The sequence below is a fragment of the Cardiocondyla obscurior genome, linkage group LG01 (genome assembly GCF_019399895.1).
Source record: "Cardiocondyla obscurior isolate alpha-2009 linkage group LG01, Cobs3.1, whole genome shotgun sequence".
Taxonomy (NCBI): domain Eukaryota; kingdom Metazoa; phylum Arthropoda; class Insecta; order Hymenoptera; family Formicidae; genus Cardiocondyla; species Cardiocondyla obscurior.
The window spans coordinates 12,306,939-12,320,612 of record NC_091864.1 but is presented as its reverse complement, the minus strand read 5'-3'; the positions used below and the strand labels follow the sequence as shown (position 1 = coordinate 12,320,612).

General features: G+C 33.2%; 2 protein-coding genes and 2 non-coding genes across 4 annotated transcripts; 2 read left to right on the top strand and 2 right to left on the bottom strand.

Annotated features, from left to right (window-relative positions):
• Positions 1-3,330: 3,330 nt before the first annotated feature.
• Positions 3,331-3,423, bottom strand: Trnay-gua (transfer RNA tyrosine (anticodon GUA)). The gene is made up of 2 exons: positions 3,387-3,423; positions 3,331-3,366 (listed from the first exon to the last, which is right to left on the bottom strand). It is a non-coding gene; the product is annotated as a tRNA-Tyr (tRNA).
• A 731-nt stretch (positions 3,424-4,154) lies between these two features.
• Trnar-ucg (transfer RNA arginine (anticodon UCG)) lies at positions 4,155-4,227 on the bottom strand. Its single transcript has one exon. It is a non-coding gene; the product is annotated as a tRNA-Arg (tRNA).
• Positions 4,228-5,438: 1,211 nt separating this feature from the next.
• LOC139104582 (COMM domain-containing protein 5) lies at positions 5,439-6,809 on the top strand. The gene is made up of 4 exons (XM_070660155.1): positions 5,439-5,698; positions 5,834-6,026; positions 6,203-6,349; positions 6,432-6,809. Exons 1-4 carry the CDS (start codon positions 5,599-5,601, stop codon positions 6,613-6,615), a joined length of 624 nt encoding a protein of 207 aa, XP_070516256.1. The 5' UTR covers positions 5,439-5,598; the 3' UTR covers positions 6,616-6,809.
• Positions 6,810-7,041: 232 nt separating this feature from the next.
• On the top strand, positions 7,042-13,627 carry Cap-d2 (CAP-D2 condensin subunit). The gene is made up of 20 exons (XM_070659972.1): positions 7,042-7,256; positions 7,448-7,582; positions 7,709-7,887; positions 7,958-8,097; positions 8,178-8,259; positions 8,344-8,406; positions 8,505-8,738; positions 8,877-9,209; positions 9,287-9,473; positions 9,571-9,893; positions 9,969-10,361; positions 10,650-10,894; positions 10,974-11,094; positions 11,155-11,612; positions 11,670-11,924; positions 12,122-12,394; positions 12,479-12,621; positions 12,693-13,019; positions 13,128-13,241; positions 13,435-13,627. Exons 1-20 carry the CDS (start codon positions 7,133-7,135, stop codon positions 13,575-13,577), a joined length of 4,272 nt encoding a protein of 1,423 aa, XP_070516073.1. The 5' UTR covers positions 7,042-7,132; the 3' UTR covers positions 13,578-13,627.
• The last annotated feature ends 47 nt before the right edge of the window (positions 13,628-13,674 follow it).

The following is a 13,674-nucleotide window of genomic DNA, read 5'->3' as shown; positions in this document are numbered from 1 at the left end:
GTTAAAAATTGAAACAGTCGACTCTTGTGCGCGTTGCAATATTTGTGGTTTTAACTTGTGCAGGATCCGCGGCCATCATTTTCCAGCCTCGGTTTGTCCGGTAAATGTATTTGCGACAGTCATTCTATCATAATTTGTGGCAATTGGAAAAGTTAAAATTTGAGGTGGCCGATTTTTTTTGGATCAGGCGACAATCACGTTCGGTTCTAATTTACAGTAATTAGTCTGCGAGATACGGTTTGGGAAAAATCACAAGTCTGAGTGATTGTAACGCAATAGCGAATGGCGCGGGCATTGCAGCTCACCCTCCTGAAGGGTGTAATTCCACTTCGAGATCGACCTTATCGGAGACTCATACGTCAACGGGATGATGCAGCGTTTCGTCGTCAGGCATTGCACACTGTAACCACTGCGACAATAAGTCCAACGCCACCCCTCGATTCTCTCTGCCCCTCCTCTCTCCTCGTCTTTCTCTTTCTTTCTCGCTCTCACACCTGGGTGAGCAAAATTAAACAACCGGAAGTCGCCGGTAAGACTTTAGAACGGAAAACGGGTTCACCCCGAAAGTGAGAAGCGACGGATTAATTTTCTCGCAGTCCTAGCCGGCAGTTCACCTTGCTCACGACCATTCCCAACCCTAGACTCGTTCTCGAAGTCACTCCCGAACTAACACACCCATACAAACACAGTCGTATATAAATATATATATATATATATATATATATATATATGTTATATATACACACATGCACATCGTAATACCCACGCACACGGTGCGCCCCTGCCCCCGTTTCCGCTCGCTTCCCGCTCGCGAGCCCCTCGCCCCTCCCCCGCGCGAGAATCGATCCGCTACCGGCCTGGACGGCAGCAGTCCACGTCGAGCAACTCGAAACCCCCTCGGCGAACATGAACGGGGGGCAGGCCAGGCCGCGGACACCCCGACACGCGCAAAATCGATCCCCAATCAACGCCATTACGTGACGAAAACCGGGGGGCGGCTGGTCACCGGCGATATCGCAATCTCCACGAGGTGTGGTGCCTCCAAAAGCGATCATTCGTACCATCCTCCTTACCTGCGCATCCGCGTCGCTCGTCCTCTTGATACTACCGCGGTTCACCACCGCGCCAGGGCGGCATCGAGCGCCGATCCGCGTGATCCAACTCCCGATTCTCCTTCGGAGGTGGTCACTCACTTGTCTCCGAGCTCTCCCGCGACTCCACTGGCGGTCCGCTTCCGGTCGCGCTTACTGCCGAGGATCTCGCCGTTTCTCGTCACGCTTTACTGAGGTCTCGGGCCGCTTCCGATCGCGCTTCGTCGTGGTGTCGGTGTTTCCGGTCGCGCTCCCGTCGAGGTCTCGGCGCTTCCGGTGCCGCGAGCTTCCCTCGCCAACTGCTCCTACGAATGTGCGACTGGCGATTGCACGCGTGGGCCCGTTGCGACCGGCGGCGTCAGACTGCACGAGAGTGACGAGAGAGCGCCGAACGGACGAGTTCACGGCTCTCCGCGCCGCGCCGTCAACCCCCTTCTCACCCCCTATAGCGCCGCGCCGCGCCGGCCGCCGCGATTTCGACGTCGCTCTCTCTCTCTTCCCCCGCGGCTTCTGCACCGGTGACCGCGTCCACGTCCTCGCGCTCGCCCTCTATCACCGCCTTCTTCCTCACCGCCACGTCCTTGGCTCGCACAAGCGCACTGCCCGATGACGCGACACGACTGCGCGGGGATAATCGCGCTTGCGATACCATCGAGGGTACGCCGGGATTTGATACTGAAAAAAGATAACGATGAGAGTACGTTAAATGTATATAACAATGAATTACGAATTGTAAAAATGAATGATATAACTCGTAAAATAAAATACTTGTAATTAAAAATGCAAACTTCTTGAAGAAAATACTCGTCTACGTATTATTAAAATAAAGAAATGAGATAAATATAAATGTGACGGTATTTTAAGATTTTAATGTGTTTAATAAATATGAAAATATATTGATTTTCGGGCAACTAGCTGGTCAACATTTATTGCAATAATTTTATGAAGTAATTAAGGTAACTTGTCAATATTTATTGATTAAGTTAATCGTGCATCGTCGATAATAAGTACCAATTTTATAATTTACGAAAGAACGAGGTAATAAAAACGTTACGTTCGACTTTACGTTTAGTTACAATTATCCTAATTAATTCGTCACGATAAAATCTTCGCACGTACGTCATGGGTTACAGCGCAATTGGTTTCGTAAGTCCCGTTGCGACGTATCGTTGACGTGTTTCCATCCCTCGCGCCGCCACCCCCCCCCGAATTAGACGTCAGGAGGATGGCAGCACGTGCTTCCCTCGAACTTGCGTCGCACAACGAGGAGAATATATCTTTCTATGCATTTTTAATTTCAGCGAAAAGTAACTGAGCAACACGTTAAATGAAAAAATTTAATGTATCTTTTTTTTCTTTTTTTTATACAATTAAATAATATGAATTTAAAAAAGTATTGTTTCAACTCTGATTCAAATACAGAACTAAAATATTATAATTACTCGATCTGAGATAAATTTTCTCCCTTTCTATTATTAATATTAATTAATGTAAATCATAAATTAATTGCTACTGAATACTATAAAATATTTATAAAATGTAGAAATTAAAAAAAATACAGTGGAATCATTATCGTTCCATTACCAATGTAATTTATAAAAAATTAGATTTATTTTTAAAATATGATAAAAATCATAAATATACATTATTACGTTGATTATAATAGAATGACGTAATAGGAAACTATGATAAATCTTCTCATGATATGAACAATAATAAAAGATGCGATACAAACGAATTGTATCGACTTTCTAATTCTCACGATACTTGAGACTAGGTCAAACTTACGTGAAAATGGAAAAGTTGAAAAGTTTCGTCAACCTACGCGATACATGAACAATATTTAGGAGCGGTCTCGTGTTAGGGCTAATTCACTTCGCTCTGATTAGACAAAAAGGAGCGGCGCACCCTCACCAAGGGTTCCAATTCCTAAAATAGATAAATGGATAAGCATCAAACGTGACGCAGAATTAGCGTCACGCTAAATGGAACAAGAAATTCGAAGCAATCTTGATTTATTTATAAAAAATAAACTGCTATGTTAAAATAATTTTTTTCAATACTAGATGATTGATATAGATTTGAAAAGCATAATTGTCTTTTACGGAAATTGTAATTAAAAAAATTGATTTTATAATATAAAAAGAAATATAAATTGTTTTTTTAAAAAAAAGTTATTTGAAAAGATTAATTTTATAAATATATTTTAGTAGAAAACAAAAAAAGAATACCAAAAATTTCCTTCGAGCCGGATTTGAACCAGCGACCTATGGATATCTGCTTCAATCACTCCAACTACAGTCCACCGCTCTACCAACTGAGCTATCGAAGGTTCTTGACGAGTTTTGCCGGCGAATCAATTATATTGTAGAGCCTAAAAGATATCATTAACTTATAATTTTTAAATAATAAAACATCTTTACCCGAGATAAAGAACAGCTTGTAAAATAATTTTATAAGAATATCGAGCTTTATTCTAGTGATAAATAAGAGTAAAGGATATTTACCTGATTTGTTTGAATGTAAAATGTTTGTAACGTATGTTACAAAAAATAGTTTATCCTAAAAATTGTCGTATCACAATTTTATGTGATAATTGAGTTGTGATGACATTTTGCTACCAATAATTAGGCTACTATAATTTAAAAGCTATTAGACGATCAACAATGATTTGAAAAGTTCTCGACCTTTTCTGATAATGTCATAAGAGTCGATATTGCGAAGGCTCTTCTAAACCTTTATTATTTTATTGCTTATTATATTATTTATTCTTGAAAATTTTTTGTAATTAATTACTTCATATAAATACTACATTTAAAAGTATTGTGACGTCTTAAGAAAACCTGAAATTAAATTACCAATAATTTTATTTTAAACTATATCGTTAATAAATCGCATAATTAATATAAATTATAATTAGAAATTATAATCATAAATTAATTTTAAGCAAAAATGTTTACGTACCTTTAATTTTTCATCGCAAAACGTTAAAAAAATAACTTGTCCAATTAGAAGAATAAATGTAATGTGTAAAATGTTTCGTGCAAAAAAAATTAGTAACTGCGACCGTGACAGGACTCGAACCTGCAATCTTCGGATCCGAAGTCCGACGCCTTATCCATTAGGCCACACGGTCAGATGCTAGCTTTGACTTCAACCAAGTATATCAGGGAACCTCTTCGATTTTCTTGCCATGTATTAGGCTCCAGACACTGAAATTAATTATGATTTTATATATTAATATGAATAAGATAATCAAGTTACGATATTCTATAGTCTTATAACTAACGATTTGTCATTATTGATTCTGCTAAGTATGTATTACTATCTATGGATCAATTCATTGCACAAATGGTATATTTATTACTAAAAATAATTCCACCTAAATTTTTTAATTAAAAACTTTTACGATGAGCATTAGTAACAGATTTCATGATGTTTGCAACATCGCTGGTGTTATTACCAGTCATTGACACTAAATAAATTTTTTTATCGCCTACAACGTACGCTGATAATAGAAGAATATTTTGTCGTTATTGACCATCTCTTGATATTTCATTCCTATAAGTCTCGTTTCCACAATTAAACTCGATATAAAATCAAAGGCAAAATGTAGTAAAAGCACTTGCATTACTACGAATAAGTGAAAATTAAATGTGTATATTTATTGTTTGCATGTTTTTGTAAGTTTTCAAAAACCTGCAGGTATACGAGTTTGGAATTAAACAAAATTTAAGTCGGATTGTTGGCTTTAGATAATCATTTCCAGTTTGATCTTTATTTTTGTAAAATAAAGATAATTATTATAAGTGAACGCCAACAAGTGCCGAGGAGATCATTGGCTCCATTTACAGCGGTATGCATGTGTATGTATAATACCTTATGTAGATATAATCGATAAACTGCGTTTCTATGGTTGGCTGTATTTTCCTTTTGTGAGAGTCAAGGAGTTGAAAGATAGGGCCAAGAGGTTAAAGCTCTAGCGGGGAAGAGGAAACGGTTAGCCGCCTACTTATCCGATGCCATCATTTATGCCCATTGCCGTCATTTATTAGAGAGCAGCGACACTACTTGATAAAATTTATTTTTACTTTAGTTTATTATAATTTATTATACAATAAGAGGTTAAGTTTTGTTATTGATAGTATAATCATGTAGATATCAAAATTATATTAATAATTTGTGACGAAAAATTGTAATATTAGAAGTTGTAGAAAATCAAAACAAAAAAAACAAGAAAGAAAAAAGAATAATATTTTATACGTACTATTTGTAAATCGTTTTCTTTATCACATAAAAACTTGCTATGTAATAAAATCAAGTAACAACAGGTGGCGGTATTAATAATGTCCACCATGTAGATAAAATGCCGAGTTTCCTTGACTCTTTCAGCTTTATCAAGCTACATTTTCCTATTGTTTCCCATGGTCTAGACTGGTGCAGACTTTGAAAAGATTTTGATTGAGTTGTCAATATAAATTTATCAAAATTATTTGATATAACAAAAATGACAACTCTTCTTCAAGCTCAACTCTCCAGTGCATTAGGGACCAAAACAAAATATCTTGCAGGACTAAAAAAAACATTTGCACGCCCTCTCATACAACGTAAGTTTACTTTTCTTGAACCAAAATTAAAATTGTGCTAACTAAATATAATTATTGATATAATTTTGCAGGTATATATAAAATAAATTATGTAAAAATTATGTATGTTTCCAAAATAATTTTTGTAAAAATTAGTTGCAGTCAAGGCCATAGAATTGGAGCATATAGAGGAAGGTATATTGGAACGAATAAGCAAAAAATATAACATACCTGAGGAACATGTAGATGAATATTATGCCGCTATTCTGACAATTTTAAAAATACACCTACGGTTACAATGCCATAATGTCAAGCCTGTTGAATTCAAGCAATGCTTAGAAGAATTGAAGTAAGTTTCTTTATCTACATATACCAGATTTTATAGCTTGTACTTTATAATAAATTTTTTTTTCTTTTTATGTAATAATCATACTTAAGGAGTTGTCTGTTTTCTGAATAAAATAGAAATACATAAAAATATTTTTTAATTTAGAATACCTTAGTTATGCAATACTCATATTACAGATTGAATCCAGAATGTGTGGAAGATTTATCCTCAGTGATTTATGGTCCAAAACAAGCTGATCTGTTATCAGGTTTGATTCAGAGAACTAAGTTTTATCCACAATTTGTATCCTGTAAATGGCGTATTGATATTACTATCTCATCCAAGTATGTATGGTTTTTGAATAGGCAATTATAAAATAATATTTTAAAGATGATGTTGCTTAATCAATTTTTTTTTACATTGCAGTTTATTAAATAGAGTACTAGAACCGAATATTATAATGGAATGGATCTTCAATACTGGCGAAAGTGTGACATTTGAATTATCTTTAGCAAAGTTTCATCAATTGAGACATGCTGTGGCAACCATCCTTGTCGAATTACAAGCACTGGAACGTCACAGTATTTTTAAGTCTATACCTTCCAGTTAACAACAGCACTTATTGCAACTTGTTCCTTGGAATAATTTTGAAATATTGGAACTACTACATACAACGTTTTATTAATTTTAAGTTAAAAAAAAGTATACATAATTATATATCTATATTTCTGTGCGTTTTTATACATACAGCTTATTGTGCATTGTAGATATAAATAAAAATGCGTTAATTTTCGTAACGCATAAGACTGTCGGCATAGTATAATTTTCGATGACTTCGCACAGTTGAATTTTAGATCACTTCAAATGAAGTGTCTACTGTATGTACACTTTAGTCATTTCTGAATTTTTTTTTAACTATTTTCTGATTGGCTGCTCACCAAAAGATGGCAGATGTGGAGACCAATGGCATTAAAATCTGGTAGCAGCGAATAATAGCTTTATTTTTTTTATAGCTGGTTGGTACCACTGAGTTTGAAAGTAAAACAGCAACATGTTTTAATGTCGGTTATTAGTCAGTTCTGGTCAGTTCCTTTTGACATGTTTGGTTGTGTTTGATTAAAGTTAAAATGTCAACTAAAATAGTAAAGTTTGTGATTCCGTTGGTGAAAGACGAGCTTTTAACATCACACGCCGGGCAATACTTTGTCAAAGAAGTTCTGCCTTTACGGGCAATATCACAAGCTATTGATGGTAACCAAATTTATTTCAAATTGTTTATAATTAACAAACTATTGTGTTTCTGTCATTATTGATGAATACGTCGTTAATGTATCTCAGTAATGAAAGTAACAGTTGATAGAATACATTATGATTATATTCATCTTAATTGGTTATTATTACTCTGTCTTATTTTATTTTATAACTACTTTCTTCTGTTGTAGCTACACGTCCAGCATTGCAGAATAATGGTGTACACTTTATTTTGGATCACTTTGACACATTCTTTTCTATTATTGTTCACACTTATAAAGTAGATTTTGACATTTGTCTACGTGCCTTTAATAGAATTCACCAAGGTAATATTCTTTGGAGAAAACTTTAGCTTTATATCATAAGTATTAATAAAGTGTATGCCAAAAAATATAATTATATTATTAATTTAAAATTAATCAATTTACTTCATATAAATCTTAAATTTTCAGCTACAGAGATTCTTGTGGACAAATTGGAAGATATATTTGATCATGATAAAAATATTAAAGATGAAGATGATAGAAAAACATATCTGTGCCTTGTCAATATGATTGCATATTTGTTTTCATGGTTTATCTGTTATATAGAAGAACATATAAGAAATATAGCAGAAAATAATATTGGAAAGGTATATAACTTATTTACATTGATATGTGCAACAAAATTATATGGATAATGACACAAGTATTTCTTTGCAGCGTAAAAAAAGTGCAAAGTCTGATGTTGAAGAGGAATGGGAAGAGTCCAAGCAGAAAGTTTTGGAACTTTTATTTCGATGGCTACAGTTGCCACTTTATAAAATTTGGAAACCACCCATTGTTGATAACTCATTTGTCACGTAAATTACAGTAGAATATTTGTAGTTAACTAAGTTAAATTAATTTTTTAATTATTTAATGTCTTTTAATTTTAATACAGAGTTTTGTCACAAATTTGTTATAAAATATTGGAACAGAGTAAAGATGTCAAACAAAAACAGATAAGACAAATTATATTTGAGGTATTGTTATTTACACAAATGTATAGAAATATACATATGAATCTTATATTAATATTTAATTGCCATATTTTTTATTACAAATAGATCCTGGGAACTTTGATTAAAAAGTACAATCATGGAATTGCTTGCACTGTGAGGATTGTTCAGGTATATTTAGCTAAATACATAAATCAAAAAAAGTATTTGTTAATTAAAACTTTTAATATCTGTGTTTAGAAAAATACAAAACATTAACTATGTTGTAGTTGGTGAAATTATGTGATATGTTGGCGCCATCCATAGCAGCTGGAGTAGTGCATCTAGTTACTGAATGTGGCTGTAACGGTTTAATAAAAGAAGTGATAAATGAAATTGGACAAAGTGACATTAACGAAGTAGACTGTCGCAACATATCCATATTTATTGAAAATATCGGAACCACACAACCTGATTTGATCATTCCATTTCTCGACGAATTAATAGATTATCTATCAAACGAGGTATGTTTTCATTAGAGTTCAAGCTATTGAGTGAATAATATTCGTATAAGAAGATACGAAATATACTGAAAGAGCTTACAAATATTTTATGTAGGTAGAAATTAATTAAAATTTTTTTTTTGGAAATTCTTTTAACAGTATTATACAATGAGGAATTGTGTGATTGGAATTTTGGGCGCTGTAGTGCAAAAAACCTTAATTGGTGAAGATCTCACAGACGAACAGAAACAACAACGCGATGAATGCTTCGATAATTTAGAAGACCATATATTAGATAATAATACTTACGTGAGATCAAAAGTACTTCAGATATGGCAGCGTTTATGCTGCGAAGGCGCTGTGCCATTAGTGAGACACGGAAAGCTTCTAGCTTCTGTTGCTATGCGACTAGAAGACAAAAGTTTAACCGTTCGCAAGCAGGCTTTTCAATTACTGCGCACTTTATTGCAAAGTAATCCTTTTGCCGGCAAGGTATGCAAAACTTAAATTAAACGTTTATTTATTAATTTTTTTTATTAAACTAATTTACGATTTGTGTATTTTTGCAGTTAAGTTGCGTCGAGCTTTCTAATTCGCTAGAAAAAGAAAAAGCAAAACTGCAAGAAATACAAGCTCTCATAGTAAGTAGTAGCAAACGTGGCCATGAGAAAAGATACCAATTTTGGAAAGATTTACAACTTGATATAAAAGCAGCGATAAAAGAGGTTTTGAACAATGAAACAGAATATATTAACAGTTCGTATTCGTATTACATATTTGTAATAGCTTGTTTCCTGTTATATTTATTATTACTTTTCTCTCATACTGTAATTGTATATGAACTTTCTTGTAGATGAAGAACAAAATGAAAATATTGATCCAACTTGTGCATTCGAACATGTGAGACAGTTGTTACTAAACCAAAAAGTCACTAAGGCAGTAACATATCTGTGGAAAACGTGCACAAAATTGGAAGGAGCTCCTACAATGGATAATCTTTCCACTACAGCGAAAGAAGAGTGTTTATTTGCTTTTTTATTGAAAATATTTATCGAGTCCGAGACTAAATCAACAGAGAAGGAAAACGACAATGCGAATAATACGAATGAATCAGAGCAAAATGACAAGAGAAACGAGGAATTAAAAAAGCAAAAATGCATTATAAATTATTATAAAGTAGGAGACATGAATAAATAATCGTTAAAAGAATTAAAAAAATACTTGCTATTTATATTTATTACTTTTTTACAGAACTGTTTGGAATTTGCAACCGAGTTGGAAAAGACAATACCAATTGCAGGAAAATTACTGTTTTCCACAGTCGCTGGAGACGCTGTTGAGTCGTGCACGTTTTTAGGAATTGCTTTTCAGTTTGGAGTAACTGGAACAGCTAGCTTCATGCGCGAGGCTTTACTGCAAGTATTCCATCGTGATCAATCCGTACGCAACAATATAGCCGAAGTGTACAAGGAGATATACTTAAATACGAACAACGACAAACAATCGTCTCGTCAAATAGCCGTTATCCGTGTAGATCGTCTGATTGAGTTGCTAAAAGAATTGAAGCCTGGTCAGAGCCCAGCTTTGACGCTTTTAATTGTAAGGTGGTACGAGACTGGTGAAATAAATAGCGAACTGCTGCAGGTATATTCAATATTTGAAATATAAAATACAAGTTTACGAAAGATTTTGTTTATTTCATACATGTCTACTTTAAATTTGAACTTTTAAATAATCTCGTGTAAAATTAAAAAAAAAAAAAATATATATATATATATATATATATGTAAAAGGTGAAAGTTAAGATTAAAAATGAAATTATTTATTAACTACGTACACTTAATATTAATTTTATTTAGCAAATTTATTAATATTTTGAACATTTTAAATATAAATTGAGAATATATTCCAATAACTGTTATATATATCTAGGTTTTGTGGGAAAAGTTTTCCATGAAGTATCCCAACACGTCGCCGATAGACAGCAGAACCGCATTAATGATAATAACGATGATAGCTCAAGCTAAACCTGACATAGTGTCTGATAATTTGGATGTGTTAAAAAAAATAGGATTTGGTGTGCGTGCAAAGAATGATCTTCTTTTAGCACGAGACACTTGCAGAATGTTGTTGAAAATAAAACAAAACAATAATGATGTTGAAAAAGTAACTATAAGGTAAGTCTCTAAAATAATAAAAGTAAATAATTTAAAGTCTTCGGAAAATTATTAATTAAAACCTTATTTTTTCATACAGATATCCTAACAATCACGATGTATTCAAAGAAATTATGACATTATTAATAGATTTTTTTACCGAAACAGAGAATAAGGCTTATATTTCTTTTACAACGGATGCACTTAACGCTATATATCACGTAAGTAAAACTATAATTAAATATATTTGGGACATTATACCAAGAAAGTTTTAATTACAGCTAGCGAATCAACCTGATCAGTTGATGAAAGAATTATTATTGAACATTACTAAAAAGAATCAGCTTATGAATATCGAAATCGAAAAAAGTCAAGCAGTAAATGTATCGAGCATTGTTCTCTCCAGATTGCTTTACATAATTGGTCACATTGCCATCAGACAGCTAGTTCACCTAGACGTACATATTTATAAAGAACTGAGACATAGACAGACAGTACGAGAAGAGATTCAAGGCAAGAAGTCAAAAAATCAAAAGAAAACGCCAGACATTAGAAATATATCAACGTCGTCAAGCTCGCGACGAAATGCTTTTCGAACTAAAGAATTTTCATCGTTCATTTCTGAAGACAATGGAGAAGAAGCCTTAACCGGTGCGGTAGACGACGCCCAAGCAGAGTTTGTTAACAACGCACTAGAACACGAAATTGTTACTGGAGACGGCTTGCTCGTGAAATTTCTGTATGTATTATTACAAATTTAAAATGTATTTGATTATTAATATATAATTATTTCTAGTCCGTTAGTATTGGATGTATGTCAGTATCCTGACAAATATAATAATGAGGACGTACAAGCTGCAGGTTCACTCGCACTTAGCAAAATGATGACAGTGAGTTCCGAATTTTGCGAGCAATTTTTGCAACTCCTGGTCACTATATTGGAACGATCTCCTTATCCCGGAATCCGATCAAATATGTTAATCGGACTGAGTGATCTCTCTACTAGATTTCCCAATCAAGTGGAACCGTGGTCGAAACATATTTACGGCAGGTAAGTAATTTTTGCATACCTCTTATTCCAAGTTTAATCGTACATTTAAAGATAAGTCCTAATTAAATTTATCTCGTTAATTATATATATATATATTTTTTTTTTTTTTATATTTAAAAATGTGTTTATATTTTTAAGACTTAAAAAATGTGCAAAAATTCCAATATATGATATTTATTTAATATTTATCATTTTAGACTTCGAGATGAAGATGTGAACGTGCGTAGAACATGCGTTCATATGCTATCGAATCTGATAATGAGAGAAATGATACGTGTGAAAGGACAGGTCTCGGAATTAGCCCTTTGCGTTATCGATGAGGACGAACAAATACGACGAGATACAAAAGAATTTTTTGTTCAGCTTGCTCAAAAAGGCAACGCTTTATATAACATAGTTCCTGATATATTGTCACGCTTGGCGGATCCTCAATTGAATCTTAATGAGGAAGACTTCCAGCAAACCATTAAGTAAACATTAATAACGATTAGTTAACTACATTTAACAACAGAAAATGCGAACACTTTTAACGTTATTATAATTATTATGTACAGATACATTCTTAACCTGATGATGAAAGAAAAGCAAATTGACACTATAATCGATAAGATTTGCGCTAGATTTAAGTTAGCTTCTACAGAGAGGCAATGGCGCGATCTTTCCTACTGCCTTTCGCTTTTACATTTTAGTGGAAAGAGTAAGTAAAATAATTTATATTTAATAAGATAATCAAATTTTGAAAAATTGATTTTATCTTTTTGCTTAAAGGTTTACGACATCTCATTGAAAATTTACCATTACTAAAGGAAAAAATTCGTTATAAACCAGTACTAACAGCCTTGCAACATATAATTGACCAAACGAAGAAAAAGGCGGAAACAAAAATGATTTGTATAGAATTAGAGGAAAAAATACAGGAACTTCTAGATTCTAAAGAAACGACAAATGACGAAGTGACAGATAAGAGTTTAATGCCGCCACCGTCTAATGTGCCGAGGACTAAAAAAAGCCGCCGAACAAGACATAAGAGTCCAGATGATGAGGATGAAGACAGCTCTAACGACTCTGACGAAGACAGTGTAATCGTTCCAAAGCGTGAGTTTCAAATCGATCTCATCAATATTTTTTTATTTATTTATTGTATATTATTTATAATATGAAATAAGAACAAAATTGTGAATAACTTTATAATTTATTTTACAGGAACACCTAGAAAAAAGAAGTTAACTGATAACTATCAGATTTCTCCTGAAAAATTAATTGAGAAAAATAAAGATAGCTCCAAAGATGATAAAGTTGAAACTGCCTCCAAACGTGGTACTTTTCTTTGTCTTAAATTTTTCTAAAAAAAATCAGTATAATTAAATTAGCCGAACAACTATTTTTACTATTTATAGTTTTTTATAACATTTTTTAAATTTATATTAGTAATTATGTAAAAATGTATATTTATTAAATAAGAAATTAAGTGATAAAATTATGATAAACTTATTGCGTTTTTATTTTATAGGTAAAAAAGAATATACGAAGAAAGGTAAGACAGTGTCAAGAACAAGCTCTGGTAGCGATTTGTCGCCAATTGTAAAACGATCTAAAAACGATAACTCACTGCGAGAGAGTACAAGAAGATCTTCAACTCGGTTACATAAATAATCCATATTTGTAAAACTATAATATTAAACTAGAAAATATGTAACTTTTATATAGATTAAATAGTATTATATATATAACCACAATTGTATTACTATTA